The following is a 25,768-nucleotide window of genomic DNA, read 5'->3' as shown; positions in this document are numbered from 1 at the left end:
CAGGGGGCGGGTCCAGCGGGTGGGCGGGGAGCGCAGCTGTCCTGGCGCCCTGGGAGGGCTCCCCGGGGGGGGGGGGGCGGCGCTGTCTCCCTCCGCGGCGCTCACCTTGGCCCCGGGCTTCCCTGCAGAGCACCCCGTCTGGGAAGAGGTACAAGTTTGTGGCCACCGGACATGGAAAGTATGAGAAGGTGCTTGTGGACGAGGGCCCGGCGCCCTAGGCCCATCTGCTTGGTGAGTCCGCAGCAGCGGCCCGCGTGCGATGTGTTGTGGGTGAAATTTGCCGCCCTGGGCACCAGGTGGCCGGGGCCAGGAGGAGGCTCGTGAGGGCGGAGTGCCCCGCTCAGGGCGGGCCGGAGCCTGCCCCTCTGGCCCCCCCTGCCCACCCCCATCCTTCTGGGGTCCTGCCCCGCTCCCCCTGGCAAAGCTCGGGCTCCCTCCTGGGAGGAGCCATGATGCCGTCTGCGCCGCTTGGGCAGGGGAGGCCTTCCCGAGCACTGCAGGGCGAGCGTGGCCAGAAGGGGAATCCTGGAGTCTCGGTCCCCGCGGGTCAGTGGGCCGAGGGTCTCGGCGGGCCCTCCCTGGCCCCAGTGGGAGCTGCTCCTCTGGCTGCCGCGCGCCCCATCGCCTGGTGGAGGCAGAAAGCTGACGGCGGCGTGGTCATGCACACTTTTATTAGTGGCCTGGGTCCCAGGATCCGTGTACAGCACCCGGCACGTCCCGCTGCCAACTGCCTCCTTCCCTCCTGAGTCCTGCGCACCACACCTCCGTGTTTCTCTCCCACTGCTGGTCAGAGCCCCAGCGCTGGTCCTGAGTCAGACCCCGTCTGAGGGCACGGTGGGGGCCCCCTTCCCCACCTGTCCAGGCCTTGGCTGGACCTTGCCCACTGGGCCGGGCTGTTCCCCCCTAGTCTCCTCATCCAGCCTCGAGGCTGAGACACCCCCTCCCATCCCGTCTCATCAGCAAGTGCCCCCCCGAGCTTGGCCCTCAGTCCAGGGGGAGCAGAAGCCACAGCAAAGGGCAGCAGTGAGGGGCTGGCTCACCATCCCCACCCCGGGGCTCAGCCTGCTCCCAGCGCTGGCCAGGGCCCCGTCCTCGGGCGGCACGGCAGTCTGGCCGCCAGGGCAGCCCACGGAGGCGACCCCGCCCGAGCCCCCAGCCACTGCCTGCCCCCACGGAGACACAAGTCTCCCCCGCTTTCTCAGCAGATGGGGGCGGCCCCAGAGTCCTCCTTGTCCTGGCATATGCCAGGACTCACCACCCAGAGCTCCCGGGATTCAACCCGGCCCTGCTTCCTGGAGCCGGGCAGACCCTCCCTAGCAGCCACAGCCCCTCCAGCCCCACGGGTGACCGCCCCTGCAGCCCCTGCCCCAAGCCCCGTGCAGACGCCCAGGTTGGCCCTGCCCTGTGAGGTTACTCAGACAACCCTGACCTCGAGGAGGCCTCCTGAACTGTCTGCCTCCCCAGAGGTTCACCCCAAAAGCCCCCACACTCAGACCTCTCTCTGCCCCTCCGCACCATCCAAACCCGCTTCCTGGTTACCCCCCTCCTCCCGCCATGGTGCTTCCTGCTCCCGTCTGCCCCAGCGCCCCTCCGGACCCCCAGGCCACCAGGCTCCCCTCTTGAACGGTTTCAGTTTCCCAGCTGGACGTTCAGCCCCTCTCGTCCACCCCACGGCCCTGGGGTCACCCAGCCGTTCAGTGGAGCCCCCAGCCAGCCGCCGTCCGGTTGAAGTTCTTGGGCTGGGGGTTCAGGACCAGGACCGGGGAGGTCACGGGAGGGGGTCGGGCGGCCACCTCCTGCAGCTTCCGGGCGTTGAAGCGAGGCCGATAAAGGAAAGGCAGGCGACTGAGGCCGACCAGGGTGGGCGCCCCGGCTCCGGGCCCCGCCTGGCCGCCGCGGGACGCGGCCACGGACATGCGGTAGAGCACCGCATCCCACATCTTGGAGGCCCGGGAGGCAGGGGGCCGGGGCGCCGGGCCGGCGAGGGCGCTCCCGCCCTGGCCCACCTGCCCCGGGCTGGGCTCCGGCCCTGGGAACTGGGGCTCCTCCGGTTCCTCCAGCAGCTGCTGCTTCAGGCGCGTCCAGCCGCTGAGCTGGGGCCTGGCTGCGGCTCTGGGGGCCAGGCAGGGGTGGGGGCCTGCCGGCGGGGCGGGGGGCGAGGCCCCGCGGGGGCTGGAAACTCTCTCGGCCTCAGCAGGGCCAGCCGCGGGGGGCTCCTCCAGGCGCCCATCTTCAGGGGTCCCAGAGGCTGGCCTGAAAGGTGAGGGCCCCGGCGAGCGGTAGGTGGGGGCGATGGGCACCACCACCCGGGTGCCAGCCTCCCTGGGCACCGAGGCCTGCAGGCTGGGGGGAGGCCTGGGCACTGGGGACACCGCAGGCCGGGGGCTGGCCACCTGCGTCGCAGTGGGCAGTGGGCGGATGTGGGCCACAGGGATCAGGGGCTGAGCCCCGGGAGGGCAGGGGGCCGTGTGCTGACCCTGTGGGGCTGCCAGGGGGGGCTCGGGGGTCCTGGCCTGTGGGGATGGCGCCAGCCGGACGTGCACTTGGCTGACGTGGTGGCCCCTCGCTGCAGGGGCCGAGATCTGGGCGAAGCCACTGGGGCACCGGGCGAGCTCCGGGGCTGGGGCTGCGAGCTGGGGGCCCGTGGCCCTGAAGTGGGAAGCCAGGCTCCTGCGCTGGGCGAGGCTGAAGGAGAACGTGGACCTCTGCGTGGGGGAGGCCACGTGGTGGATGACAGGTGTCGGGGGACAACGGGGCGTGGCAGCCACAGCCTGCAGGGCTTCAGCCGGACGCGGGGCCTCGGCGGGACGCGGGGCCTCGGTGAGAGGCAGGGCCTCAGCCGGACACGGGGCCTCCATGGGACGCAGGGCCTCCGTGGGACACGGGGCCTCTGTGGGACGCGGACGCGGGGCCTCCTGGTCGTGGCTGGCCTCACTCACGGGAGACAGGGAGGTGCGGAAAGCCCCGGGTGGGGCGGTGGGCCCGCCCCCGCCCGTCCTCTTCCGGGCCGCCTTCCTCAGCAGCTTCTGCAGGCGCAGGTTGTCTTTTCCCGGCTTGGGCAGCAGAGGTGGTGGAGGTCCGGGGGGCCCCGGGCGGCATGGCCCAGCCGTCCCAGGGGCCACGGAGGCTGCCGAGATGAGCATCGCTGCTCCCTGGGGCAGGAAGGAGGCGGCGGTGAGCTGAGCCGCCTGCCCGCCTGCCCCGTCCCTGAGGGGAGCACACAGCCCCCTCATCTGCAGGGGGACCCCCAGGTGCTCTGCTCCCTGAGGCCAGGTGCACTTCAGACGGGAATGTTTGCAGCATCAACCAAGGGGGCGGCCCCGACATCACCCCCAGACTAGAAGTGAGCCCACTGCAGCCCAAGGTGCCTGGTGGGAGGCAGCAGGAGCCGGGCCGGGAGACCCACGGGCGGGCGCCAAGCGGGGGCATGTGCTGGGCCGGCCGCCCACAGAGGCAGGAGGGGTGGCCACCCGCAAACGTGAGGGCCGCCTTGCCGTCGCCGGGCCAACCACAGGCGCGTCCGCTGCGAGCCGCGGCGAGGTGGCGGCCAGCGGCCAGGGAGGCAGGGGCAGCGTCCCGAGAGGTCGGCTGGCTGGGCGGAGGCGGGAGCTGCTCCCGCCGAGCTCCGGCTAAACGGGATGTTCCTGCAGGCCTCCCGGCGGGCTGGTCCCAGCCAAGCCGCCCACCCCGCTTTGTGGGCGCCACGTGCTCGCAGGGACGTTGACGGATGGCGGCTGGGCAGAGTGGGGGCTGCGGGCTGGAGAGGAGGGAGGCCAGGGCTGCGGCCGTGGGGCCGCTCCGTCAGGCAGGAGCTGGGGGGCCCAGGAGGGGGTCTGCTCCCGGCTGCTGCCTGCGACCGGGGGACCGGGACCTCCTCGGGAAGAGCGGGGTGCCCAGGCCAAGTCCCTCCACTCTGCGCCCTGAGCAGGGTCCAGGTGGCAGCGTCGGGAGCCAGCCTCCAGACTGCAGGGGGACCAGGGAGGCTGCTCCTGGCGGCCGGAGGGGTTGGATGGAGCCAGGTGGCCCCCGGAGAGAGGCGGCGGCCCTCCTGGGACTGCGCCTGACCCCCCGCCTCCCCACCTCCCCGTGTGTGTTTCAGCTTTCCCAGGAGCAGGGCACAGGCCAGCAGCATGTCCTGCCTCCGAGTCTGCACGCCTAGGGGAGATCCCGGCCAGATCCGCCCTCCCGCCCCCCCGAACCCGACCTTGCCGAAGAGGCTGCTTCTCACACCTGCTCTCGCCCCCCGACCTTGGCAGCTCTTGCTGCGGGGCCTGTCGACCTCGCCCTCCGACGTGGCGCTCACTGCCCCCACAGTTCCGGGAGGAGAGGAACTCTGGCTGTTGGTTGGTAAAGGGACCCTCTCCAGAGAAGCCACAAGCTCCCAGGGAAGGCGCCGTCGGTGCTGGGAGCGGCCACGTGCCGGAGTCTCCAGGTCAAGAGCCACAACCCCTGCCCTGCCCGCACTGTCCCCCCGCCCCCCGCTGTCCAGTAAAGCTCCCATGTGTCTCCACGTGCCGGCTCTCTGGGGCTTGCTGACGGGGCGGGGACGGAGCGCGGCGGTCTGGAAGGGCCATTGGCCCTGCCCAGTGGTGGGGTCCAAGCCTCTGCAGGTTTGGACCCTGTCCTGCCCAGTGGCCTTCTGCGCATGAGGCTCTGGGGTCTGAGAGGCATGGTGGCCAAAGTCAGGGTGCACACGGGCTCAGTCCTCCTCTGGGACATCTGTGTCACTCGCCCCCCAAAGTCTGCAGCCCCCGAGACTGTGAACATGTCGCTCTGTGCCCCTAAGCTGTGCGTTCTCTGAGGACGAAACCTTCCTTAGGGTCATCCTCGTCCTGGTACCCAGGAGATTTGGTGGATGTGTGGATGATGGATGATGGACGGAGGGTTAAGATCCATGAACAGATGGAGGGATGGATGAATAGGTGGATGGAGGAATGGAGGAAGGAATGGATGGAAGGAGGGTTAAGGCTGATGGACAGATGGAGGGGTGGGGGAGGGAGGGAGAGGTAGGTGGATGGATGAATGGATGGATGGAGGGATAAGGTTTATGGACAGATGGATAGAAGGAGGGAGGGAGAATGGATGGAGGGAGGGAGGAAGGTATAGAAGGATAGATGGATGAAGGGATGGATGGATGGATAGATGGATGGAGGGATGGATGGATGGAGGGATGAAGAGATGGATGGATGGATGGATGGAGGGATAAAGAGATGGATGGATGGATGGATGGATGGATGGATGGATGGGTGGATGGATGGATGGGGAGGGAGGGACGGATGTGTAGGTGGATGGATGGATGGATGGATGGATGGATGGAGGGAGGGAGGGAGGGACAAGGTTGATGGACAGATGGATAGACGGAGGGAGAGATGGGTAGGTGGATGGACTGGTGTGGAAACAGCAAGAGAGGTGAGGCTCCCTTGGGTGACGGATTTGCGCCACGTGCATGGACAGGCCTGTGGCGGGGGCAGGCTGGGGCTGTCCTTCCGGCCCGTGTGCCTGCCCCCGGCCTGCACCCCCCTGCACCGCGGGGCCCTGCTGCCCTCCGTGTTGGGGGAGCCCCTTTGATGAGCAGGCCCCCGGGTCCTCTGGTGCCCCAGGCCTGGGTCTGCTCAGAGCCCGCTTTCTGAGGCCTCCTGAAGGGGAGCAGGAATACGGGCGGGCCGGGGGTGCTAGAGACTGGGAATGACACACATGGTCTGTTGCCCGCGGCCCCTCCACGGGGGCGTCCAGGGCTGTGCCCGCCAGCTGGGGGGCATCTCCTAGGGAAGGAGGGCTTCTCGTCCACCCGACCGGACGGGACGTTAACTGAGGGCCACAGGCAGAGGCAGCCCCTGGGCCACTGGGCAGTGAGTGGGGCCCCGAGGGCCGAGGTGTGGACGGGGCGGGGCAAAAGAAGCAGCCGGTCACTCAGCCCGCACCTGGCCCAGCCCCTCTCAGGGTCCTGGCCTCAGGGACAGCCTGTTTGATCTGTTACGGCAGCATTGAGCCCCCTCCTTGCAGAACCTGGGGTCAGGGCCTGCCCACCACAGAGGTCAAGAGACTCGGGGGCCACCGCCTGGGCTCTGGCGCTCTGCCCTGTGTCTTGACTGCCTCAGTGCCCCCCACCCCCAGGCAGCCCCCTGCTCCCCAGCTACAGGCGCGGATGCCAGCCCCACACAGCACAAACCAGCGACCCACTGCGGAGCCCACAGAAGCACTCAGGGTGTGTGGTGGTGGCCACCCAGGCTGGGACGGGCTCACCCCAAAGTGCTGTGTCAGCGGCTTCTATCTGGGGCCTGGCAGAGCCTGAGCTCGCGGGCTGGGCCGACTGGGAGCTCAGACCGGTGCTGGAGTGGGCGCCCAGGTCAGCTCAGGGCTGCCAGGCGCAGTTCAAGGTCTCTGGGCCCTGCCACCCCCAACCATGCACATGCGGGGGCCCCTGCCCTCCCCTGCCCCCTGGGCATCAACCCTGCAGGAACCTGAGGGGGCGCCGCCCCCCCCCCCCAGCCTCCTCCTGCTCCGTGGCTTGGCTCAGCTCAGCTTTGCAGGCTTGAGAAGCCCACCCCAGCCCACCATACTCTGTCCCTAGGCCGAGGCCCTGCCCCATCAGCCCTCAAACTCTTCCTGGGGCTCAGGTCATTCCCTTGCTGCAGTCTCGGGCTGGGCCGCCCAGTCCGTGCCTCCAGCCCAGGTCCCCAGGCCCGGGGGAACCCAGCCTTGCCCCCTGCTCCCAGCCCAGCCCGGTACATGGGGTGTGGATTACCTGTCACGGGCCCCGGGCAGCCGGCAGCCGGTCCAGCAGCACCCGCTCGATGCCGTCCTGCTGAACCCCGGGCCTGGCGCCCCGAGAGGGAGGTCGCCGATACCCAAAATAAAACCTGCCGCATCCCTCTGACCTCAGCGCCCGCTCTCTGGCAATGCCCGCTCACGGGTGCACTCCTGCCAGGGCCAAGGCCGCTGAGCAGGCAGCCACCCTCCTCTGCTGGCCGAGCAGGGTCACTGCAGGGCCGAGAAGTGCCCCCCTGTGGGTAAAGATGCCCCAGGCCTGGGCAAGGTGTGGCCGGCTGCTCCGGGCACCGGCGGCCGGTGGGGCCGGACAGACGTGAGCCCCGACTGTGCTCCCCCAGAGTCTCCCTGCATCTGTGTCCGGGAGGACTGGGTCACTGTCCGCAGAGCATGGGGTGCCCGCCTGAGAGGGGCAGTCAGCTCCCACTGTGGGGGGCAGATGGGGCAGGGGGTCCCAGGAGGAGCCTGGGGCACTCATGCGGATGTGTCTTTACGGCTGAGCCCTCTGGACATAGAGTTGGTCAGGTTATCCCAGGGTCAGCGCTGTGTGTGGCCTGTCCCAGGTCCTGGGCCGGAGGAGGGATTCAGAGACCCTGCGAGGGAGGCAGGACAGCCCGGCGCCTCTGGCTTCGGGGGCTCCCCACCCCCAGGAGCTCTGGGAGGGTGGACAGGATGGGGGCTCCATCCGCCCCTGGCTGAGGATGGCGGGCCCACCCTGCCTGTCTCGAGCCCCACGGCCTTATCTCCGGCTTGCAGAAATTGGATGAGGTGCTGAGGAAACCTTCCAGAAGGCTTGGGGGGCCGGAGCAGGGCTCGGAGCCAGGGGGCTCCAGGGCTGGGGTGTGAGCGCGGCCGTCCTGACACCCCTGGCCCTCAGCCTTGGGAGGACGGGACCCTCATCCGAGTCTGCCGGAGACCACCCCCTGGCCTGGCCCCTGGCCCACCAGCCTCGGCTCTGGGTCAGGCCAGCATCCTTGGAGCAACCGCGGCCCCACCGAGCCTCTCGGGTCTTCTGGGCCCCTCTCCCCTGCTCTGCATCTCGGCTTCCCTACCCGAGGGGCGGACTCAGAGGAGCGTGTGGCCTCAGTGGCCCACGAGGGGCCACGGGAGGCCGTGGGCGAGATGCCTGCCGATTGGATGGTGCCGCCTGGGGTCTGGTGAGAAGAGAAAGAGCGGGCTCCATGGGCGAGTGGCAGAGCCTGCCATGGGCAGCATGTGGAGCCCAGCCTGTGGGCAGGGGGAGGCCCGCAGGGTCTGGACCCCGAGGTGGGAGCTCCCGGGCTAGCTGCAGAGGTGCGGCCCCCAGCACTGGGACCTGCCAGACCCCGCGCGGTTGGACGCGGGTTAGCATCTCGCTCGCCCGTGTACTCTGTGTGTTCCCAGCGTGTCACCCAGGGAACCCAGTCTGGCCACTAAATGGGCTCCGACCCTCTGGGGGCCTGGCCGAGGCCTCACAGGCCCTCCATTCCCCGAGGGCGCAGAGACCGCAGGCCGCCCCCTCCGACGAGGAGGCTGGGTGGGCCCGGGGCCTGGTTGGACAGACAGCAGACCCCCTTCCTGGGCAGACCCCCTTCCTGGGCACCTCCTTGGAGGGAGGGGCAGCTGCTCGGGAAGTCAGAGCCCCAGCCCTGGGGGCTCCAGTCCAGCCAGGCCCAAGGAGAGTCCTTGGCTGCCTCCTCAGAGCCACCCAACACCTTCTTCACCCTCCTCGGCCCATCAAGAATGTGCCCGCTGTCGGGGGTGTAAAAATAGAAGCTGACACTTGCGGGGGAGGAGGGCGCCCCCGACTCCTCGGACGCGGCCCCCTCCTCTGGCCTCCTCTTCTATTCCTATACTTGGTCAGGGGCCTCGGGGCACGGCCCCTGCCCGTCTGCACGCGCCCGGCCACCCAGGCCCGGCCAATGGGCTGCCGGGCAAGATCGAGTGTCACTATAACTCAAGGCGCGCGGTCAGCGGGCAGTGCCTGAGCCGGTCCTGTCCACAGGGAGCTCCTGCCCGTCTCTCCAGACCCAGCTGCAGGTCAGTAGAACCACGGGCAGCCCGGGCTGGGCCGGCCTGCTGCGTGCTGGCAGCCTGGGGTCCCTGGACGTGGACACCGGGTCTTCCAGCCTCTCAACTCTAAGGACAGCATCTCAGAGATGCCAGGAAGCCGCCCCGGGGTCTCAAGGGTCTGGGATGTGAGCACTCCAGGGTCACATGCTCTGAACAATGGATGGGGAAGAAGCTGTTTTATACCCGAGCTCTGGGAGGATCAAGAGTGAGGAAGAAGGGGGCCCCTGGAAGGCCCAGAGGGGTGGTCCCCGGGGAAGACAGCTAGAGAGGGCTGAGGATGTGGGGTGAAGAGGCCTGGAAGGGGCTCTGTCCAGGGCCGCAAGGCCACCCACTGCCGTGGGACCACTGCTGCCCACTTGGCCTTGGCCAGCGTTCCCTCAGAGGCTGAGGCTCTCGGCCCAGTGGCCACTGCCCCCAACGCCGCCGTCCGTAAAGACGAAAATGAGGGTGGGGCTTGTGTGACGCCCTGCAGAGCGGGTCTGTGCAAGGGGGCGGCCAGGACCCCAGCAGCCTGGGAGTGAGCATCCAGTGGTCCAGGCCAGGAGTGGACAGGATGGGGGCTGGGGCAGAGGGAGCAGCGGGCAGCCGGCGTCTGTCCTGCCCGCCCACCTCGGCCTGGGTAGAGAAACACGTGCTCCCAGGAGGCCCGGCCTGAGCTCCCCAGCCCCGTCCCCTGCCCCCCCACCCCCCGCCTTTCCTGTGCCCCCTGGGGCCGGGGCCCAGCCATCCTCCTGACGTCATGGGATGGGGCACCCTTGCTAGGCAGCAACCTTTCTGGCGCCCTCGACCATTCTGGGAGGAGACGGCTGGGGAGCCACGGCCACACGGGATGGCGGGGCCCCAGGGGTCATGGAAGAGGGTCAGGGTCCCACAGTGAGCGAGCGGCAGGGCCTCCTGGCTCCCCGCCCACACCCCCCCTTGTCACTTGGGAAGGAAGGAAGGAGGAGGGGTCCCCGAGGAGCAATGACCTCAGAGGCTGTTTGCACAATGGCCCCTCTGAGGGCAGGACATGAGATGGACAGCTGGCTTCCTTCTCGACTGTCTCAGTGCCACCCTGCCCCCAGGCGCAGCCCACCCCGGGCCCCTCCCCGCGGCGGGGGGTGGGGCGGGCACAGAGGAGCCACGGCAGGCATCGTCCCCAGGCCTTCACTGGGCGGAGGAGCAGGGGCTCCGAGGGCCCTCAGTTTCCCTGTTTGGAGGGTGGGCACCCTTCCCGGGGTTGCAGGGCAGAGTCCTCCGGCCCAGAAGACAAGAGGGCACGGAGGCCTGCAGGGTAGCTTACAGGAGGAGGGGGCGGTGGGCAGGCCAAGACCTGAGCCAGAGGCTGTTCTCAGCCCCCCTCCCACCATCTTGGGTTTCTGGGCAGAGGTGTCTTGGCTAATCTGGGTGCCTATTTCTGGACGTCTCAGCTGCCACTGACTCCTTAAAAATAACCCACCCTGGACTCCGGCCATGACCACCCCTCTCAAGGCGGTGACAGGTGTCAGGCGCTGCCAGGGGGAGAGGTGGGCACAGCCAGGGTGTGATGGCATCCTGGGTGGGGTGGGGGCCCACGGGGGGCCGTGGGAGCCGCGTGCTGGATGAAGCAGGAGGCTGTGACTTGTGGAGGCAGCAGGGCCCCAGGAAGGGAGAGCAGGCTTGGGAAGCGCTGCTCGGCTTCCTGGAGGGGGTTAGCAGAGATCCATCCGCTGGTTAATTTTGCATGGAGCTTAAATTGCTTTGGGAAAATTAACATTCTTGACAGAGGCTTCGGAAAACTGTTCCCACCTTAGCAATGCGATGTAAATGCATTTTTCGATGATGAACTTGTGTTTTTCTTATACAAAGCTCCCGGGGGGACCAGAACGATTGTCTTCAAGTGGGCTGTAGCGTTGTCATGAACTCTGTTTTTCAAAACCTCGGGCCAACATTCTGATGCAGCTGCCCCGCGCGTTCCCAGGCCCCGGCTGCCTCAGGCCTGCACGCGGGCCAGCTCACGGAGAGATGGTCCCCGAGCGTGCTGGCCCAGAGCCGGCCGCACCTGGACACACGCAGCCAGGCCCGGGCAAGAGCTTCTTTGCAGACGTTGACAAATTCAAGAACATCTTTGGGGCCTGGGAAAGCAGGCTGAGGAGGAATGGGGCTGTTTGCTCGGTTCTCAGAGGGCGTGTGGGCCTGGCAGGGGCACCAGGCTGGGGAGGGGGGTGGCCACGTGGACACTCAGAAACAAACCAGACCCATCCCAATGAGCTCAGGGCTCAGCCTGCTGGGGCAACGGGGAGAAGGGAGGGAATGGATGCCTCGTGCTCTCTTGTGATTTTGGAAAAGGGCTCCGCAGAGGGCCGTAAGGGACCCCAAGGAATCCCCGGGTGCCCCCATCAGAGGACGCAGCACCCTCATGGGAAACCATGAGTGGGAGAAAGGAGCGTGGCTCATTCCTGAGGAGTGGGCCTTGGGGGCACGGTATGCGGGAAGGCCAGGGAAGGTCCACGGTGCCCATTTTGAGGAGCCAAGCTCTGTAATTCAGAGGCTCCCTGGGAGCCCCCTCCCCTCCCGCCCCACTATCTAGACCCAAGAGCAGAGACCACCAAGAGGGATGTTTTGAGCAACCTCAGCAGGGCCTCGCGGGGGCCCGGAGCTGCCAGGAAGGGCCCCCCGCCCCGGCCCGCTCAGCCGCATGCTTTCTGGATGATCCTCCTTGGGGAACGCTGCAGAGAGCGTTTCAGCCCAGCCACCACCTCCCAGCTCCCGCCCAGCTCCAGGATTCCAGGCTGCAGGCCGGAGCCAGGTCCGGAAGGGGGGCGGAGGGGGATCGGATCTGGGGCGAAGAGGGCTGGGGGCCTGGGGCCTCAGAGGAAGCAAGGCAGCCTGCCGAGGAGGCCCCGCGCAGGCCCGGCCCGCCCAGGCCAGGGAGCTGGCCCTCGACCTCTGTGCAATGACGGCCCCCCACAGTCCGCTCTCTGAGCCCACCCCCCACATTCCTGCACCTCGAGGCCCAGGCAGCTCCTCACTCTCGCCCCATCTCCCCCCACTCCCCACAGAAAGCACCCAGCCGCCATGTCGGACGAGGAAGTGTGAGTACCCGCCCGCTTCCGGACCCCTGGACCTCGTGTGCTCAGAGGCCAGAGGAGATCTGCCCCCACCCCGCCAAGAATCAACCCCTCACCCTTGCCCCTCTCCCCACAGTGAGCACGTGGAGGGTAAGTGTGGACGCCAGACTCTCTCTGCATCGGCTCTAGACAGAAAGCCCAGGTGGGACGGGGCCCTCCATCTGTGGCCAGCGCCTCGCCCGGGGAGCCCCCGGGAAGCCACAGGCGTGTGGACGCCCCTCTGCAAAAGGGCCCCCACCCCTGCCCCCGCGCCTCTTCTCAAAGGACAGGTCCCTAGCCCAGCCCGTGGACACCCTGCCCCGTGACACCCTGCTTGCAGGGTGGGGAGCATGCTCCCATTGCAGGACCAGGCCTTCGAGGCCCAGACCCTTGCCCACGAGCCTCGGCCTCTTCGCCATGCTCCCCTGACAGCGGGCGCCGGGCAGGCTGGCCCCCGCCTCTGTCCAGGCTGGCCCCCGCCACCTTCTAACCGCTTCCTCTCCTTTGTTCTGCCCCCTTGCAGAGGAGTACGAGGAGGAAGGTAATGGAGGTGCCCCCCAGGCCCCCCCAGCTCACCCATTAACCGTCCACCTCCGTGGCCATTAATCCCCACCCCCCGCACCCCTAACAGCCACCTCTTCCCTCCACCGAGAGGTGCTCATTAATTGTTCATTAATACTTCTGTATTATTATGTATCATTTATACATAATAATCTCACGGTATCCCTGGTGTGTGAGGTTAGCTGGAATTTGGTCATGAAGACACTCACCTCATTAATAGCAAGTCTGGTGTGCCGCCCACCCATCCCTCACTCTCTGATTGTCCCTGTCTGTCTCTCTTTGTCTCTCTATCTCTGTCTCTCTGTCTCTATTTCTCTATCTCCATCTCTCCCAGCCTCTCCCCGTCTCCCTCTCTCTGGGAGCAGGGACCCCCAGGTGGGTCAGGAGACCCCTCCCGGCAGGCGCAGAGCCCGGCCCCAGGAAGGGTGTGCAGGGTGGTCTGCAGGCCCGACAGGCGCCCCTGGGCCCCACTCAGCCGCGGCCAGGCTCTCCAGAGCTCTGCTGGGCCGGCTCTCCTGTGGGCTGTTCTGGGCGCTAGGTTTTGAAAATATTTTGAAAACACTAGGCTACCCTAACAACGTGAGCAAAGCTCTTCTTTTTTCTGCTGAAAAGGTGGAGAGACTTCTTTCTGAGAGGAAAGCGTGGTCCCAGGCGGTGCCTTCCCAGGGGGTCGATGGGGCGCGTTGGCAGGTCCCGCGAGTGGGCTCCTCCAATGCCTGCCTCTGCCACGGGGCCCCCGGAGGACGCCAGCCCACACCCATCCAGGTTTTCCCCTAACACCTGTCCCCACCTCCGGTACCTTCAGGGCCAGGTTACTTAGCGACGCAGAGACACCTCAGTCCACTCCCCAAGGACAGGGGAGGGCGGGACCCCCAGGACCCAGAGCAGGCTGCGCCGCAGAGGCTCTGCGGGTCCGCGATGCCCGCCAGCCTCCCTGGTGCCCGCGGCCCCCACCCGGGGAGCCTCCCTTCCCGGCCGCCCCACGCTCGGCCCACTAACGACTGTCCTATTCCGTCTCTCCCTCCTGCTCCCCCCGGTTCCCACCACAGAAGAGGCCCAGGAGGAAGGTAAGTGGGGTCCAAGACCCCGGCCCCCAGCCACCCCCCAGCCCTCTGTCCCGTGACCCCGACCCTCACGCGACCCCGCGGGCCCCACCCTCTAAGGGCGTGCAGTGTGCTCCCGGCCTAACCTCTCGTCTCTCCTTCGGCCCTGCTCACCCAGCGCCCCCCCCACCTGCAGAAGTCCCTGAGGTCCACGAGGAAGGTATGCGGACGCAGGACTTCTGATCCCCATGTGGGGCCCGGGGCTGGCTGCGGCACAGTGGGCGGGAGGGGCGGCGAGGTGCCAGCCAGCCGAGGGGCCCCCACATGTGGCCGCCCCGTAACCCACTAACCGCGGCCAATGCTTGACCTGAGCGGGCCGGCCCCCCGAGGGCCAGCACTACGCCCCCAACATGGGCCCAGCCGCCCCCTAGCCCAGGGAGGGCAGGTCAGCGGGGAGACCGCTGGACCGCATGAGACCTAGCTGCCCCGGGGGCATCCCTGAAGCCAGCCTCCTGCCCCAGGGTGGGCACCTGAGAGTCCCCTGCACCTGGCCCCTCCACAGGGGTCTCAGGGAGCCCAGGGCGATGGTGGAACGGCCCCTGCGGCCTGTGCCCCCGCCAGGCAGCAGTGCCCCCCATGGGCCCCCTCCAGCCTGCCCCCGGGAGCTCCCTCCCGGGTCAGGGGCGGGACTGGGCAGTGGGAGGGTAGGGAAACCTGGGGTTGGCGCAGTGGTCAGGGCAGCTGAGAACTGGTACCCAGCACGCAGGCTACTCCGTGGGCGCAGAGAGAGAAGGCAGCGGGTGCCCTGGCCTTGGGCCAGGAGGAAGCGTCCCTTCCGGGCCCCGGGGGCCACCCTCCAGGCCACGGCCCTGCCCCTGTGGAAGTCCTCGGGGGCCTGAAGGAGACGGGAAGCGGCGGCGGGGGCGGCCAAGCGAGGCAGGACCCCAGTGGCCCCTCAAGCAGCAGGGGTGTCCCGAGAGAAGCGAAGCCCGGCGTGCAGGCAGGGACAGGACTGGGGGGCGCTGCCCCGGCCGACATTGACCTTGTCTTGCTCACTCCCCACACGCTTCCCACCCCCCCGGCCTCGGCCACTGGCCCTCCTGTGGCGACCGGCTGTTTCCATTAACCCGGGATCCCTGCTCCTTTGACCTCTGACCCGCGTGTTGCCTCTTGCTCCATGGCCCTCCTTAGTCCATGAAGTTCATGAACCAGGTATGTGCCATGGCTCCAGCCCCGTGTGGGCGCGTGTGCACACGGGGTGTGTGTGGGTGTGAGCCGCAGCCTGGCCTACCAGAACAAGAGGGGCCACGTAACCCACTCACCTGCTTGCCCGCCGCCCGCCCCCCGTCTCTGCCCGAGGTTCACAGTGGTTCTCTCTCCCCCCATCCCCACGGTGCCGCTTCTACAGAGGAAGTCCAGGAAGGTAGGCCCCCCCCATGCTGAAGGCTGAGCCCCGCCACTCCTGCCTGACTCTCCCTGCCGCTGTCCCGAGGGCTGGGCACGGGGTGGACGCCTAGGCCGGGGATGGGGAGGGTGGCCGTGTGTCAGACAGCCCCCAGGCAGCGAGCGTTCGGGCTGAGGGGGTGAGGCCCCGCCTGGGTTGACACAGGAAGGTGGGGGCGGCCAGCCTCGAAGGGCCTCAAAGAGGGGTGCTGGGAGGATGGCACTGGGGTCCACTGGGACCCCTGGGACCCACCAGGCTGGGTGGAGAAGGGCAGGGGGGAGAGGCAGGGCCCCAGACAGCAAGGAAGGCAGAGCGGAGAAGTCGCGGAGGGGACGGGAAGGGTGGGAAGGCAAGTGAGTGAAGCAGAAAGTCAGGCTGAGGCCGCAGCGGGGGCCCAGGGGCCTGGAAGCGCTGGGGCCCCCTGGGTGGGGCCATCGGGGCCCAAGTCAGAGCCCCCCACCTTCACACGGCCCTCGTGGGGCCGCAGAGGGCCTCCCCGTGGGGCCTGCACCCAGAGTGCAGGCTCCAAGCTGCCTTCCCGTCCCGGGCCTCAGCGAGACCGCCTGCAAGACAGAGGGGCCGGCCAGGCCTGAGGTCAGGGGGTGGACACTGGGCCTGGCGGGGATGTGGGGGTCAGGAGGTCACTCAGTCACCCTGGAACCAGCCCTGGGGCGGGCAGACAGACAGACAGACAGACAGACAGGCTGGGGATGCCAGGTCGCTTCCTGCTCGCCTGGGAGCTTTGCTGCGTGGCGCTTTGCCTCCCCCTGCTCCCCACCCCCCTCCCAGCCCCCCACCAGGTGCCAGGGGTGGGGGGCAGTGACGTCAGGCCCACCTGAAAGCTGAGCGGCCCCAGCAGGCACAGGAGGCTGTTTGTGCGAATGGGGGCTGGTTGCTAAGCAACCCAGGGATCTGCCAGGGGAGACCCTGACCACAGCCCTCCCGCCCTGGCAGCTCAGACAGGCTGAGGGCCAGGCGTGAACGGTGCTGTCCCTGCCACCAAAGGCCCAGGAACAGGGGCAGGCCCTCATGGCCGAGCTGGTCCAGGCTGCTGCACCCCTCGGGGCTCAGCCTCGGCGCTCTCAGCCCCTCGGCTTGGGACCTCAACTAGCCAGGCTTCTGCCGGTCTGAGGCCCCAGGAGATGTTATCAGCCTCCTTGTTTGAAAATCCCTGGGTTTCAACCCAACGAAATCCAGGAGTCAGGCCCCTAGAGCCACCCAGCCCTGGTCACTGAGGCTCAGTCACTCAGGCATGTCCTACTTTGCTCACAGTCACGTCCGTGGAGTCGGTGATGCCACCCAGCCATCTCATCCTCTGTCACCCTTTTCTTGCCCTCAGTCTGGACCAGCATCAGGGTCTAGGTTTCCCATAGCTTTTCTTCCAGGGAGGCCACCCCCAGTGGAAAGGCTTAAGGAAGCCCGCAGCCAGCGCCCACAGGCCCTCAGCGGCCCCTCCAGCCACCGCCGGCCTTCTGGGGCTGGGGGCAGTCTCCCCGGGCATCCTGGCCCTGCAGCTAGCTCTTCCGACCCTCCCGGACAGAAGCGCTGCAGCCTTCAGAGGGGGTCAGCAGTGGGGTCCAGGCCAGCGCCCGCCCCGGGGGGCGCGGGCTCAGCTGTGTCCTGGCTGGCCCGCCCCCAGCCCGCGCCCGCGCCCGCCGCTTTCTCTTGCATGTGCGCTTTCGCCTGAAGACGCGGAGCAGGAGGACTGGGAGGACCAGGCAGGTAAGGCCAGGCCCCTGGCCGCACACGGTGCCCGCGCGGGCTGCACAGACCCTGGCAGAGAGGCCCGCCTGCCCGCCCAGGTCCATCTCGAGGGCTCTCGGTGCCCCTGGCCCGGCCGCCTGCCCACCGTCCGTCCTCCGCTTCTGACGCCGGGGCCTCCGAGGGCCGGGCCTTGCTGCTTCGAGCTGCGTCTGCCGCAGGGCTTAGCTCTGTCCTGAGCTTCACACCACCCCTCACGGACACCAGGGGGTCAGCAGGCACATCAGGAGGCGGCAGGAAGGCGCGTCCTCCACCCAGGCCCCAGCCTTAGCCTTGTCTCTGCCCCGAGGGCGTGGCACCCCCGGGCCCCTTCTCCCCTTCTCTCCGCGCCCCCTGCCCTGAGCCCTGCACCCATTCTCCTCCTGGAGGCAAATCCCTGGCCCCTGGTGGGTGGGAGGGCAGGTCCACTGGGGGGGGGCCCAATCAGGCGCGCGGGGACTGGTGGGCTGCCCTCTCACCTGGCCTCCTCTCTCCTCTCTCCCCCTGCCGCTGCCCTGCTGACCAGAGGAGAAGCCGAGACCCAGGTGAGTGCGGGGCTGGGCCGGGCTGGACGCCGCGCGGGCGAGGGGAGCCTGTGAGGCCTGGGGGCCGGGCTCAGATGGGGCCGCGAAGCTAGTTGGGCCCTGTGGACCCAAACCCTCGAGGGGCCGCAGCCTCTCCTTTGCTCCTGAATCCGGGGTCCTGGATTCCGGGTGAGGCTCGCCCGGGAAACGGGGTCACCGGGGCAGTGGTGCACTCCTCTGGGCGGGGCTCACACCTGCCAAGGGGCTTCACCCCGGGGACGGGTAGGGACGGACTCTGGAGGCCCAGTCCGTGCCCCGGGCCACGCAGAGTCGACAAAGCTGGCTTCCTGCAGACAGAGGCGCTGGGCAGAGGAAGGAAGGAGGCAGGAGGTCGGGGGAGTTGGGGCAGAGAGAGGGAGGCCCCATGGAGCCCTTGTGGCCCTTTCTGAAGCCCACCCTCCTGGCCACCCTGCCCCCCACATCTCCCGGGGCCCCTGATGTGAACGGCGGGGTGCTGCGAGGGAGGCTTTCGGCCTCGAAACCTGCCTGGGAGCAAAACCTTGACCGGAGCCCCGATCTTCCCCTTCGTGGGGGCCTTGAGCCCCCGGGGGAAGCTTCGTCCTGGTTCAAAGAGACTTTCACTCATTTGGCCCGCGTGCTAGCGGTTCAGAGGTTTCTTGTTTTAATCTGGCGTTACTGATTTTCTGTTTCTGATAAGTACGTGCGAGCCCATGGCCCTCGTACGTGATGCACCCCCCGTCCTCGGGGGACACGTGCCTCCTTTGCTCTGCGGGGGAAGGCGCGTCAGAGCCTGTGAGCACGGGCCAAGTGCTCGCTCCCACTTAGGGGAGCCCTGCGGACTCTGCACAGAGGGCTGGAAATATGCGAGTGTGTAGCCAGCACATTTCCATCCGTTACACTTTATTTTTCAGCAATTTTAAAGAAAGCTGCCGGGTCACAAGATATTTTCTAGTTTTAAAAAAATGTTTGTGTTTTCATTATGAAAATAAAACACCTCATTAAAGAAAATTTGGAAAATACGTAAAAGTCCAATGAAAAAAAAAATCATCTATAACTCTCCCACCCCGCCAGCCAGACTGCGGAAAAGAGGAGAAAGAAATAAAAAGGCTTATTTCTTCCTACTCTTTTTCCATGCATAAGACTCGGAAAATAGGTTTGAAACTCTGAGCTGTTTTTCAAACATCGTCTTGTCTATACAGCCTTGAATTCTGCTTTTCTAAAATGCAGCGCTGTGTCCTAAGTATTTTTCCATGTTTTTACATAGTCTTCTTAAATATTTTGAATGGCCACATAATATTCCATCAATTGGACAAACCATAATTTTCCTAACCATTCCTCTATTGCAGGATATTAAGGCTTTCCCCAATATTTTACTATCATAAATAACGCTGGGTGGAAAGCATTTTCTGTCTTTCGGGTTATTTCCCTAGGCCGCATTCCCAGAATGGAATTACTGGGTCAAAGAGTAGGAACGTTCTTAAGGCTTTTGATGTCCTCTGCCAAAATGCTTCCACGAGGGCCGCCAGCGCGGCCTCCACACCGCATGCCCAGGGCCCGCGACGTGCCTGCACACGGGGCCTCTGACGGGTGGGTGAGAAACGGCCGCTCCGGCTTGTTTTTGTTCACATTCCTTTGACGGCTCGGGGGCCTCTCCCACGTGTGTTGACTGGTGGTCTTTCTTCTCGGGGAGCTGCTAGCGTTCACCCTCTGCCCATTTATCTAACGGCGGGGGCGTCTCTATGTTTTCTTAATCATCGGTTTGCATAAGGATATAAGTCTTCTCTGTATTTGCTGAAAATATTTTTCTAGTCTGGTTTTCCCCCCCTTTCACGTTGTGCCTTTTTCCATAAGTTTTTCATTTGCATGGACTCCTCTGGCCATCTTTGCCTGAGTGGGACCTTCTGAGCTCAGAAAATCGCTTCCCTCGCCAGCATGCCGATCTACGTTCAGTTCCACTGTCTTCTTTTTTGAAGAAGCTCTTGTTTCTGTTGTTGATTTAACTCTGTGCTCCGTCCGAGATGTATGGGGGAAGGGGGAGTCACGGCCGGAGGGATTCAGGAGGGATCTCCTTTCTTCTCCGCACGACGTGTGTTCTGCCCAGCACCCCCTCCTCTGGATCCCCAGAAAGAAAGGTCAAAGAGGGACCAGAGAAGCGCAAAGGGTCAGCCGAGATGGCCGTTCCTGACCACAGAGGCCAGAGACCCCAGAAGGGTCTATGGTGACCGCACTGCCTTCTTTTGTTTGAGAAAGAGAGCAAGGTCACCCTTCCTGGGTGAGCAGGGGTGAAGCAGCCCTTGAGAGGCCCAGGAGTGGGCAAGACAGGCTGACACTAAGAGGTTATAAACTTCTAGAAGGGTTAAACCACTCGGGACAGTGGGCTATATATTTGACAAGAACAAGGTCAGGCCATGTGCCCTCAACTGGGTGCCAGGGTGAAGGGCAGGAGGGCCAGCCTGGGGCCAGGCCAGGTTGGGTCCAGCCCACCGTCCTGGTGGGGACCCGCTCACCTGTACTCATGAGCCTCTCTCTCTTCTTCAGACTCACTGCTCCTAAGATCCCGGAAGGGGAGAAAGTCGATTTCGATGTAAGTTTGCGGGACCTAGGTTTACACAATCTCCCCAGGCCTCCAGCCTCCGGCTCCAGGCTAAGCCTGAGAAGGGCGCATCCTTTAGGACAGCCAGAACTGGGGCCTCCTGGCTCCATGCAATCTTGCTGTGATTCATTCCTGCATCAGAGGGAACTCATCCAGGAATAATACCTCCTCCCCACTCACCCATCCACCCATCTCCCCGTCTCTCCCCATCCATCCAGTCACCCACCCAACTATCCATCATCCATCTGTGCATCCTCCCATCTGTCCATCCACTCCCCACCCATCCATCCACTCATCTCTCCATCCATCCAGTCACCCACCCAACTATCCATCATCCATCTGTGCATCCTCCCATCCATCCGCCCACTTCCCACTCATCCATCCATCCCCAATCTACTCACTCATCATGCCCCCACTCACTGTTACACCCATTTACCCACCCATCCATCTGTGTATCCAACAGACTACCTCGTTCCCCAATTTCCTTTCTGTCCAACCCACCCAGGCATCTCTGGGCATAACAATGAGGCCAAGTCAGAGGAGTCCATCCCAGGGGTGCTCACTGACCTCAGGGCTCTGCATGGCCTGGACTCAGCCACAGGGAGGGTACCACTCTGACCCCATGGCTGAGAGAGCAGGCGGCCCCAGGTTCGAGAGTAGAGCGGGTGTGATGGGCCTGTCCCCACAGGACATCCAGAAGAAGCGCCAGAACAAAGACCTCATGGAGCTCCAGGCTCTCATCGACAGCCACTTCGAGGCTCGGAAGAAGGAGGAGGAGGAGCTGGTCGCCCTCAAGGAGAGAATCGTGAGTCCAGTCCTGCAGCTCTGGGTGGAGGATGTGGCCGGGGGTCCAGGGGAGGGCCAGGCCGGGCTGACCCGCTCCCCTCCGGCCGCAGGAGAAGCGCCGGGCAGAGAGAGCCGAGCAGCAGAGGATCCGGGCTGAGAAGGAGCGTGAACGCCAGAACAGACTGGCGGTGAGACGGCCCCCCAGCCCCCAGCCCGGCCCCCAGCCCGGCCCCCAGCTCCCTGCTTCAGGAGCCCCGGCTCCCAGACCTCCCCCTTTCTGACAATCCCCTTGACACTGGCCTAGGAACCCAGGCCATCAGCCAAGTCCCCCCTGCCCCGCGGAACCCCCGCGAGGGGGTGGACCCAGCAGGGACCAGGACCTTCCAGAAGGTTCCAGGCCCAAGCGGGTCCCCGACGGCTGCGCTGAGGTCTTGGTTGGGGGCGGGGGTGTGCCCGCAGGAGGAGAAGGCGCGGCGGGAGGAGGAGGACGCCAAGAGGCGGGCCGAGGACGACCTGAAGAAGAAGAAGGCTCTGTCCTCCATGGGCGCCAACTACAGCAGCTACCTGGCCAAGGTGAGCGCGGGCATGGGGCTGGGCGCCCCGCCGCGGCCCCGGACCGGCTCGACACACCCCCTCCCGTGTCCCCCCAGGCAGACCAGAAGAGGGGCAAGAAGCAGACAGCCCGGGAGATGAAGAAGAAGGTCCTGGCCGAGCGGAGGAAGCCCCTCAACATCGACCACCTCAGCGAGGACAAGCTCAGGTGAGGCCCCCCCCCCCCGTCGGGGGTGGCGCCCGGGCCCTCCTGCTGGGGCTGACCCACCAGCCCCTCACCCACGGCTGCCCCCCAGGGACAAGGCCAAGGAGCTCTGGGACACCTTGTACAAGCTGGAGACGGACAAGTTTGAGTATGGAGAGAAGCTGAAGCGTCAGAAATACGACGTGAGTGTCGTGTCCCTGGCCTTGCCCGCTGGCAGGTGCCCGCATCCCCGGACCTCGACCGAGGCCCCTGCCCTGTGGGGGGCCCTGCCTGGGGTCCTCCAGGCCGGCGCTTATGGCCGGCGGGGGGTGCGGTGGAGCAGAGTGCCCTTGTCCGGGAGCAGGGGTCTGGAGACCCAGTGTCCTGAGCCCGCCAGGGGGGCAATGAGTTCCTCTGGGGCAGGGGTTCCACCTCACCCAGACTCCTCTGCAAACCCAAGTTCCGGCCAGGCCAGCCCTGGGGACTCAGAGCTGGGGAGGGGGCCTGGGAGGTGCCTCCCCCTCCCTGGAGTCACAGCTCAGGTCAGCAGCCCTGGGTGGACACTCCCCTCGGCATCAGCACAGGCCTGGGATGGGGCTGGGTACAGACCCTGATGATAGACCCGCGACAGACCCTTCCCTCCAGCCTCTGCTGTCCCCCCGGGAGGACCGTCCGCTCTCAGGGCCCCTCTCCCGCTGGCCCCTGAGACGGAGGGTGTGGGCGAGCAGTGCTGACAGATGGGGTCCGCCTCCTCAGGAGCCTGGGGCCCTTGGGGGGGCTGCCTGGTCCTCCTGCACTTGTATTTCTCCACCTCCCTCTGGGGAAACCCTCCTCCGGCGGCCCAGGTGAGGGGGCACCACGCTCTGTGCCAGTGCTCCCAGCCGGCCTTGGAAATGGGCTTCAGAGGGTCCAGACTGGCCCCACTCGTGCTGAGCCGGGAGAGCAGGCCCCGACACACGTGTGCACAGGGGTTCCCCGGAGCTCGGACCAGGCTGGCCCTGAGCACGCAGGGCACCGAAGCCTCGGCCACCCACCCAGCCCCCTAACCATCTCGGTCTTTCTAGATCATGAACGTCCGGGCCAGAGTGGAGATGCTGGCCAAGTTGTAAGTAGCCGGGGTCCACCCTGGACCAGGCTCTAGTGTTCATGCACGGTGGGCCTCACGCATGGCGGAAACCTGGGTCGTTGCGGGTGTCGGCAGCAGCGGGCACGGAGAACCCGGAGGATGTCCCTGGGTCCTCCCCCCCGCCTCCTCCCCCTTGCCTGCCACCTGGGGGCTTCCGAGGCTGACCCGCTGCCCTTCATCGGGGGCGGAGGCTGGCCCTTGCCTCCCGGACCTCCCCTGGGCGGTCGGCAGGAGGGGGCAGCCGGGCCAGGGAGCGAGATGGCCGCGGGGCTCTGAGCTCCGGCCGCCAGGTGGGGGCTGTGTTTGCGAGCCCACCTCCGGCCCGTGCCCTGCGCCACACCCTGCAGAGGCGGGCAGGTAAGTGGCCAGCTCTGGGGCTGCAGTATGTCATGGCCCAGGTGTCCAGCTCAGGCCGCCAAGAGTGAGTCAGAGACACGGGTCTGCGCTCCTCCAGACCAGAGGAGCCAGGACACGGTGAGAGCGCCGAGGCCTGCAGGTGAGTCCCCTGTGTTGTTTGCAGATCACCAACCTCAGGAGCCGCATTGACCAGGCCCAGAAGCAGTGAGTAGCCCTGCCCGCCCCATGCTCTGTGCCGGGCACGCAGCCCCTCGGGGTCGGCTGCCACTGCCCCCAGGGGCCCGGAGACGCCAGCCCATGCTGGTGGCACGCGGCCCTCAGCAGAGCAGTAACAGGACTAACCGGCCGGTCCCTTGGGCCAGCATGTGGGGCCCTACACCCCAGACCTGCAGCCTCCGGTCTCCCCCATCCCCAGAGCCCAGGAGGCGGGTGGGGAGGGCCAGCAGGAGGCCCCCAGGGTGGCCTTCAGGGTGACCTGGTGAAGCCAGCCTGGGCTCCTGGACACCCGCAGCGTGTCACCTCGGTGATGACCTGGGCAGGGGCTCGGCAGACCCTGACAGCCTGGGGTGAGACCCCTGGTCTGGGGTTGATGAGCCTGCTGGGATTCAATGCCGGAGCCTGGAGGCTGAGCCGGGGCGCCCCGAGGGCGGCAGAGGGGGCTGGCCTAGGTGCACGCCCTCCGCCCTGGGCTCCATGGCACGAGGCAGGGGTTCTCGCAGGTCACTCGGCTAGGTGCGAGTGTGAGCATGCACGTGTGTGTGTGTGTGTGTGTGTGTGTGTGCATGTGCATGGCCCGAAGGGCTCTCAGGCTGGCTTCCGCCCAGGGACACGGGCTGTGGGCAGGGCTCTCAGTGCCAGGCCTTCCCCTGCAGCCTTGGGAGCCGCAGGGCCCATTCCAGCCTGAAGCTGCCCACGATGAGTGCCGATGACTGCCCCCCTCCCCGGCCCACCCCCCCCCCCCAGCTCCTGGCTCCCTGCTGTGCAGAGGGCTCAGACAGATGGGGGGGCTCCCGAGGACCCCCATCCCCCGAGGTCCCGAGGGGCCGAGATTCTAGAACAGGACAGAGGCCTCCCAGGTCCCAAGTCTGTCAGGCTGGACTGCTGGCCTGGAGTGAAGAAGTGGACCTGCCCGCTGCCCCTACCCATGCTGGCCGGGGGGGCCTGGCTCTTTCCAGGCCAGAGTTACTGAGAGGATGGCAGCTACCAGCAGGGATAGCTGCCCAGGCAGGCTCGGGTCCGCCTGACATAAGGGCCTGTGGCCCGAGTCCCTTGGGTGGGGAAGGGAAGGAGAGGGGCCCAGCGCTTGCCCGCACCCCCTTAACCTCACTAACACCCCCGGCACACAGTCGCCCAGGCCCGGGTGGGCAGGCACAGGTGAGTCACCGCTACTGGACCAAGGCTGGGGATGCCCCTGGGCTGCTAGGGCTGGGCCGGGCCGAGCTGCCAGGGTCTGGGGTCTGCTGGGGGCTGGGGAAGGGGCCAGCCAGGGTCCCAGACCCCCTCACGCTCAAGACCGACTTGCTTCCCATTTACAGCAGCAAGAAGGCCGGGACCACGCCCAAGGGCAAAGTCGGCGGGCGCTGGAAGTAGAGCAGCCAAAGGAGGTTCCCGGAGGCAGAGACCCTCGGCCCGGGGGACTCACGCACGGGTGTCGGCCCCCAGGGGCCCCCCGCGTCTCTGTCCTCACCGCGTCCATGCTCTGGGGCCTGTGAATAAAGGAGCAGGCTCCCCTCCACTGCGTGTGTGCTGGCTCGTCAGTGGGGCCCCAGGGTGGGCAGGGTGTGGCGGGGGCTGCTCTGCAGCTTGGGAGCCCAAGGGACCCAGGGGCTCACCTAGGGGTCAGCTCAGGAGACCGCCAGCAGTGGTCTTCTATGCCACAGAGGCCCCCAGGTGCCCACCAGCTCTGCCAGTGGACAGTCACCCCATCCCCACCCCGCGTGTGAGCCCAGTTTGCCGGCCCCCAGCCCCCCGGGTCTGCTCTGAAGCCAGTGTGGGGTAGCAGAGCTTGGCCTTTGCAGGGCGTCCGGAAGGCAGGTCTGGGGCAGGAACGTCCCCCAGAAACAGGGCAGAAGGGAGCCCAGCGCAGGGGAGGTGCACGCGGCCCCAGGGAGGGGGAGGAGAGCACATCTCAGGGAGCAGTCGTGGCAACACAGACCGTTCTTTCTATATTCTACAAGAACAGAGCACTCCCTGTGTAATAAGTCTGAAAGGCCTGACCAAGTAGAATTACGGAAAATATAAATCACAAAAATTGGATCAAGACATAGAGCCTTGCTCAGCCAAGTATTCACGGAGGAAGCTGCCGAGCCTGGATGGGCCCCCGGGAGGGCTCTGCGGAGAGGGGGGACGTGGGGAGCATCCCAGCTCAGGCGGCTGCGGGGCGCCAGACCCAGACAATGAGCTCGCCCACCCGGATGGTACGTGCCCATACACGGCACGAACTCCAGCACACACACACACACACGTCCGCCGGCCCTCGGGCAGCCCACCCCCACACAACAGGGCTACTTGCAGTTGATGTGAATACCCTGCACCCGGCCACCGTGCCCTCCTGCACTGGGGGACTCTAGGCTGAGCACCTCCATGTAACAAACAGTGGGGTCCCCTGAGCCCAGCACCGTCCCTCCTCCTCTCACAGGAACGACGGGACGAGAGCCGCCCTGGGGAGAGGCGGTCAGCACACGGGGGCGGGGGGGTTCAGCTCGCAGAATCGTGCAGGTTCAGCACAACGTGAGCTGAGTCGCAGATGGTGGGAACTCCAGGGAGGAACAAGTCGGGGACGGGAGCGGGAGAGTTTCAAGCACATCTCGGGGTCACGGAGTCAGGAAGATGGAAGGCGTGGGGGTGGGTATGCGAGCTCCGAACAGAAGAATTAAGCCTGACTGATGGATGCCGATGGACCTCAGTCCTTCTGAAGGAGACTGTGCATGGGAAACTCTGCAGGAACAG

General features: G+C 66.3%; 3 protein-coding genes across 12 annotated transcripts in view; 2 read left to right on the top strand and 1 right to left on the bottom strand.

Moving 5' to 3' along the window:
- LSP1 (lymphocyte specific protein 1) overlaps window positions 1-4,510 on the top strand; it is a 38,552-nt gene extending 34,042 nt beyond the window's left edge. For both annotated transcript variants that reach the window (XM_070457878.1, XM_070457879.1), the window contains 2 exons: window positions 129-231; window positions 4,100-4,510. In XM_070457878.1, the coding sequence (XP_070313979.1) occupies window positions 129-218 (90 nt within the window). In that variant the 3' untranslated portion in view covers window positions 219-231; window positions 4,100-4,510. The remainder of the gene's footprint in view (window positions 1-128; window positions 232-4,099) is intronic.
- Window positions 657-6,912, bottom strand: PRR33 (proline rich 33). The gene is made up of 2 exons (XM_070457877.1): window positions 6,746-6,912; window positions 657-3,152 (listed from the first exon to the last, which is right to left on the bottom strand). Exon 2 carries the CDS (start codon window positions 3,141-3,143, stop codon window positions 1,695-1,697), a length of 1,449 nt encoding a protein of 482 aa, XP_070313978.1. The 5' UTR covers window positions 3,144-3,152; window positions 6,746-6,912; the 3' UTR covers window positions 657-1,694.
- Window positions 6,913-8,662: 1,750 nt separating this feature from the next.
- Window positions 8,663-24,554, top strand: TNNT3 (troponin T3, fast skeletal type). Of its 9 annotated transcripts, none has more exons than XM_020883257.2 (17): window positions 8,663-8,787; window positions 11,841-11,873; window positions 11,986-11,999; window positions 12,412-12,429; window positions 13,499-13,516; window positions 13,671-13,712; window positions 14,684-14,704; window positions 14,901-14,915; window positions 17,203-17,221; window positions 19,760-19,805; window positions 20,503-20,619; window positions 20,711-20,788; window positions 21,060-21,173; window positions 21,251-21,360; window positions 21,449-21,539; window positions 22,401-22,441; window positions 24,355-24,554. In XM_020883257.2, the coding sequence occupies exons 2-17, from the start codon at window positions 11,857-11,859 to the stop codon at window positions 24,407-24,409; spliced, it is 816 nt and encodes a 271-aa protein (XP_020738916.1). In that variant the 5' UTR covers window positions 8,663-8,787; window positions 11,841-11,856; the 3' UTR covers window positions 24,410-24,554. The 9 variants fall into 9 exon arrangements, with proteins under 9 accessions (XP_020738916.1, XP_020738918.1, XP_020738923.1 ...); XM_020883256.2 differs by lacking the exon at window positions 22,401-22,441 and adding an exon at window positions 22,983-23,023 and having other exon boundaries at window positions 8,669-8,787; XM_020883259.2 differs by lacking the exon at window positions 14,901-14,915 and having other exon boundaries at window positions 8,667-8,787.
- Window positions 24,555-25,768: the final 1,214 nt, after the last annotated feature.

The sequence above is a fragment of the Odocoileus virginianus genome, chromosome 28 (assembly GCF_023699985.2).
Source record: "Odocoileus virginianus isolate 20LAN1187 ecotype Illinois chromosome 28, Ovbor_1.2, whole genome shotgun sequence".
Classification (NCBI taxonomy): domain Eukaryota; kingdom Metazoa; phylum Chordata; class Mammalia; order Artiodactyla; family Cervidae; genus Odocoileus; species Odocoileus virginianus.
This window is presented reverse-complemented; position numbering and strand designations above follow the sequence as displayed.

Coding starts and splice junctions, on each gene's coding strand:
- TNNT3 (XM_020883257.2), top strand. Junction 20,789..21,059: donor AACGCCAGAACAGACTGGCG/GTGAGACGGCCC, acceptor GTGTGCCCGCAG/GAGGAGAAGGCGCGGCGGGA. Junction 22,442..24,354: donor GTGGAGATGCTGGCCAAGTT/GTAAGTAGCCGG, acceptor TCCCATTTACAG/CAGCAAGAAGGCCGGGACCA.
- PRR33 (XM_070457877.1), bottom strand. CDS start 3,143: ATGCTCATCTCGGCAGCCTCCGTGGCCCCTGGGACGGCTGGGCCATGC.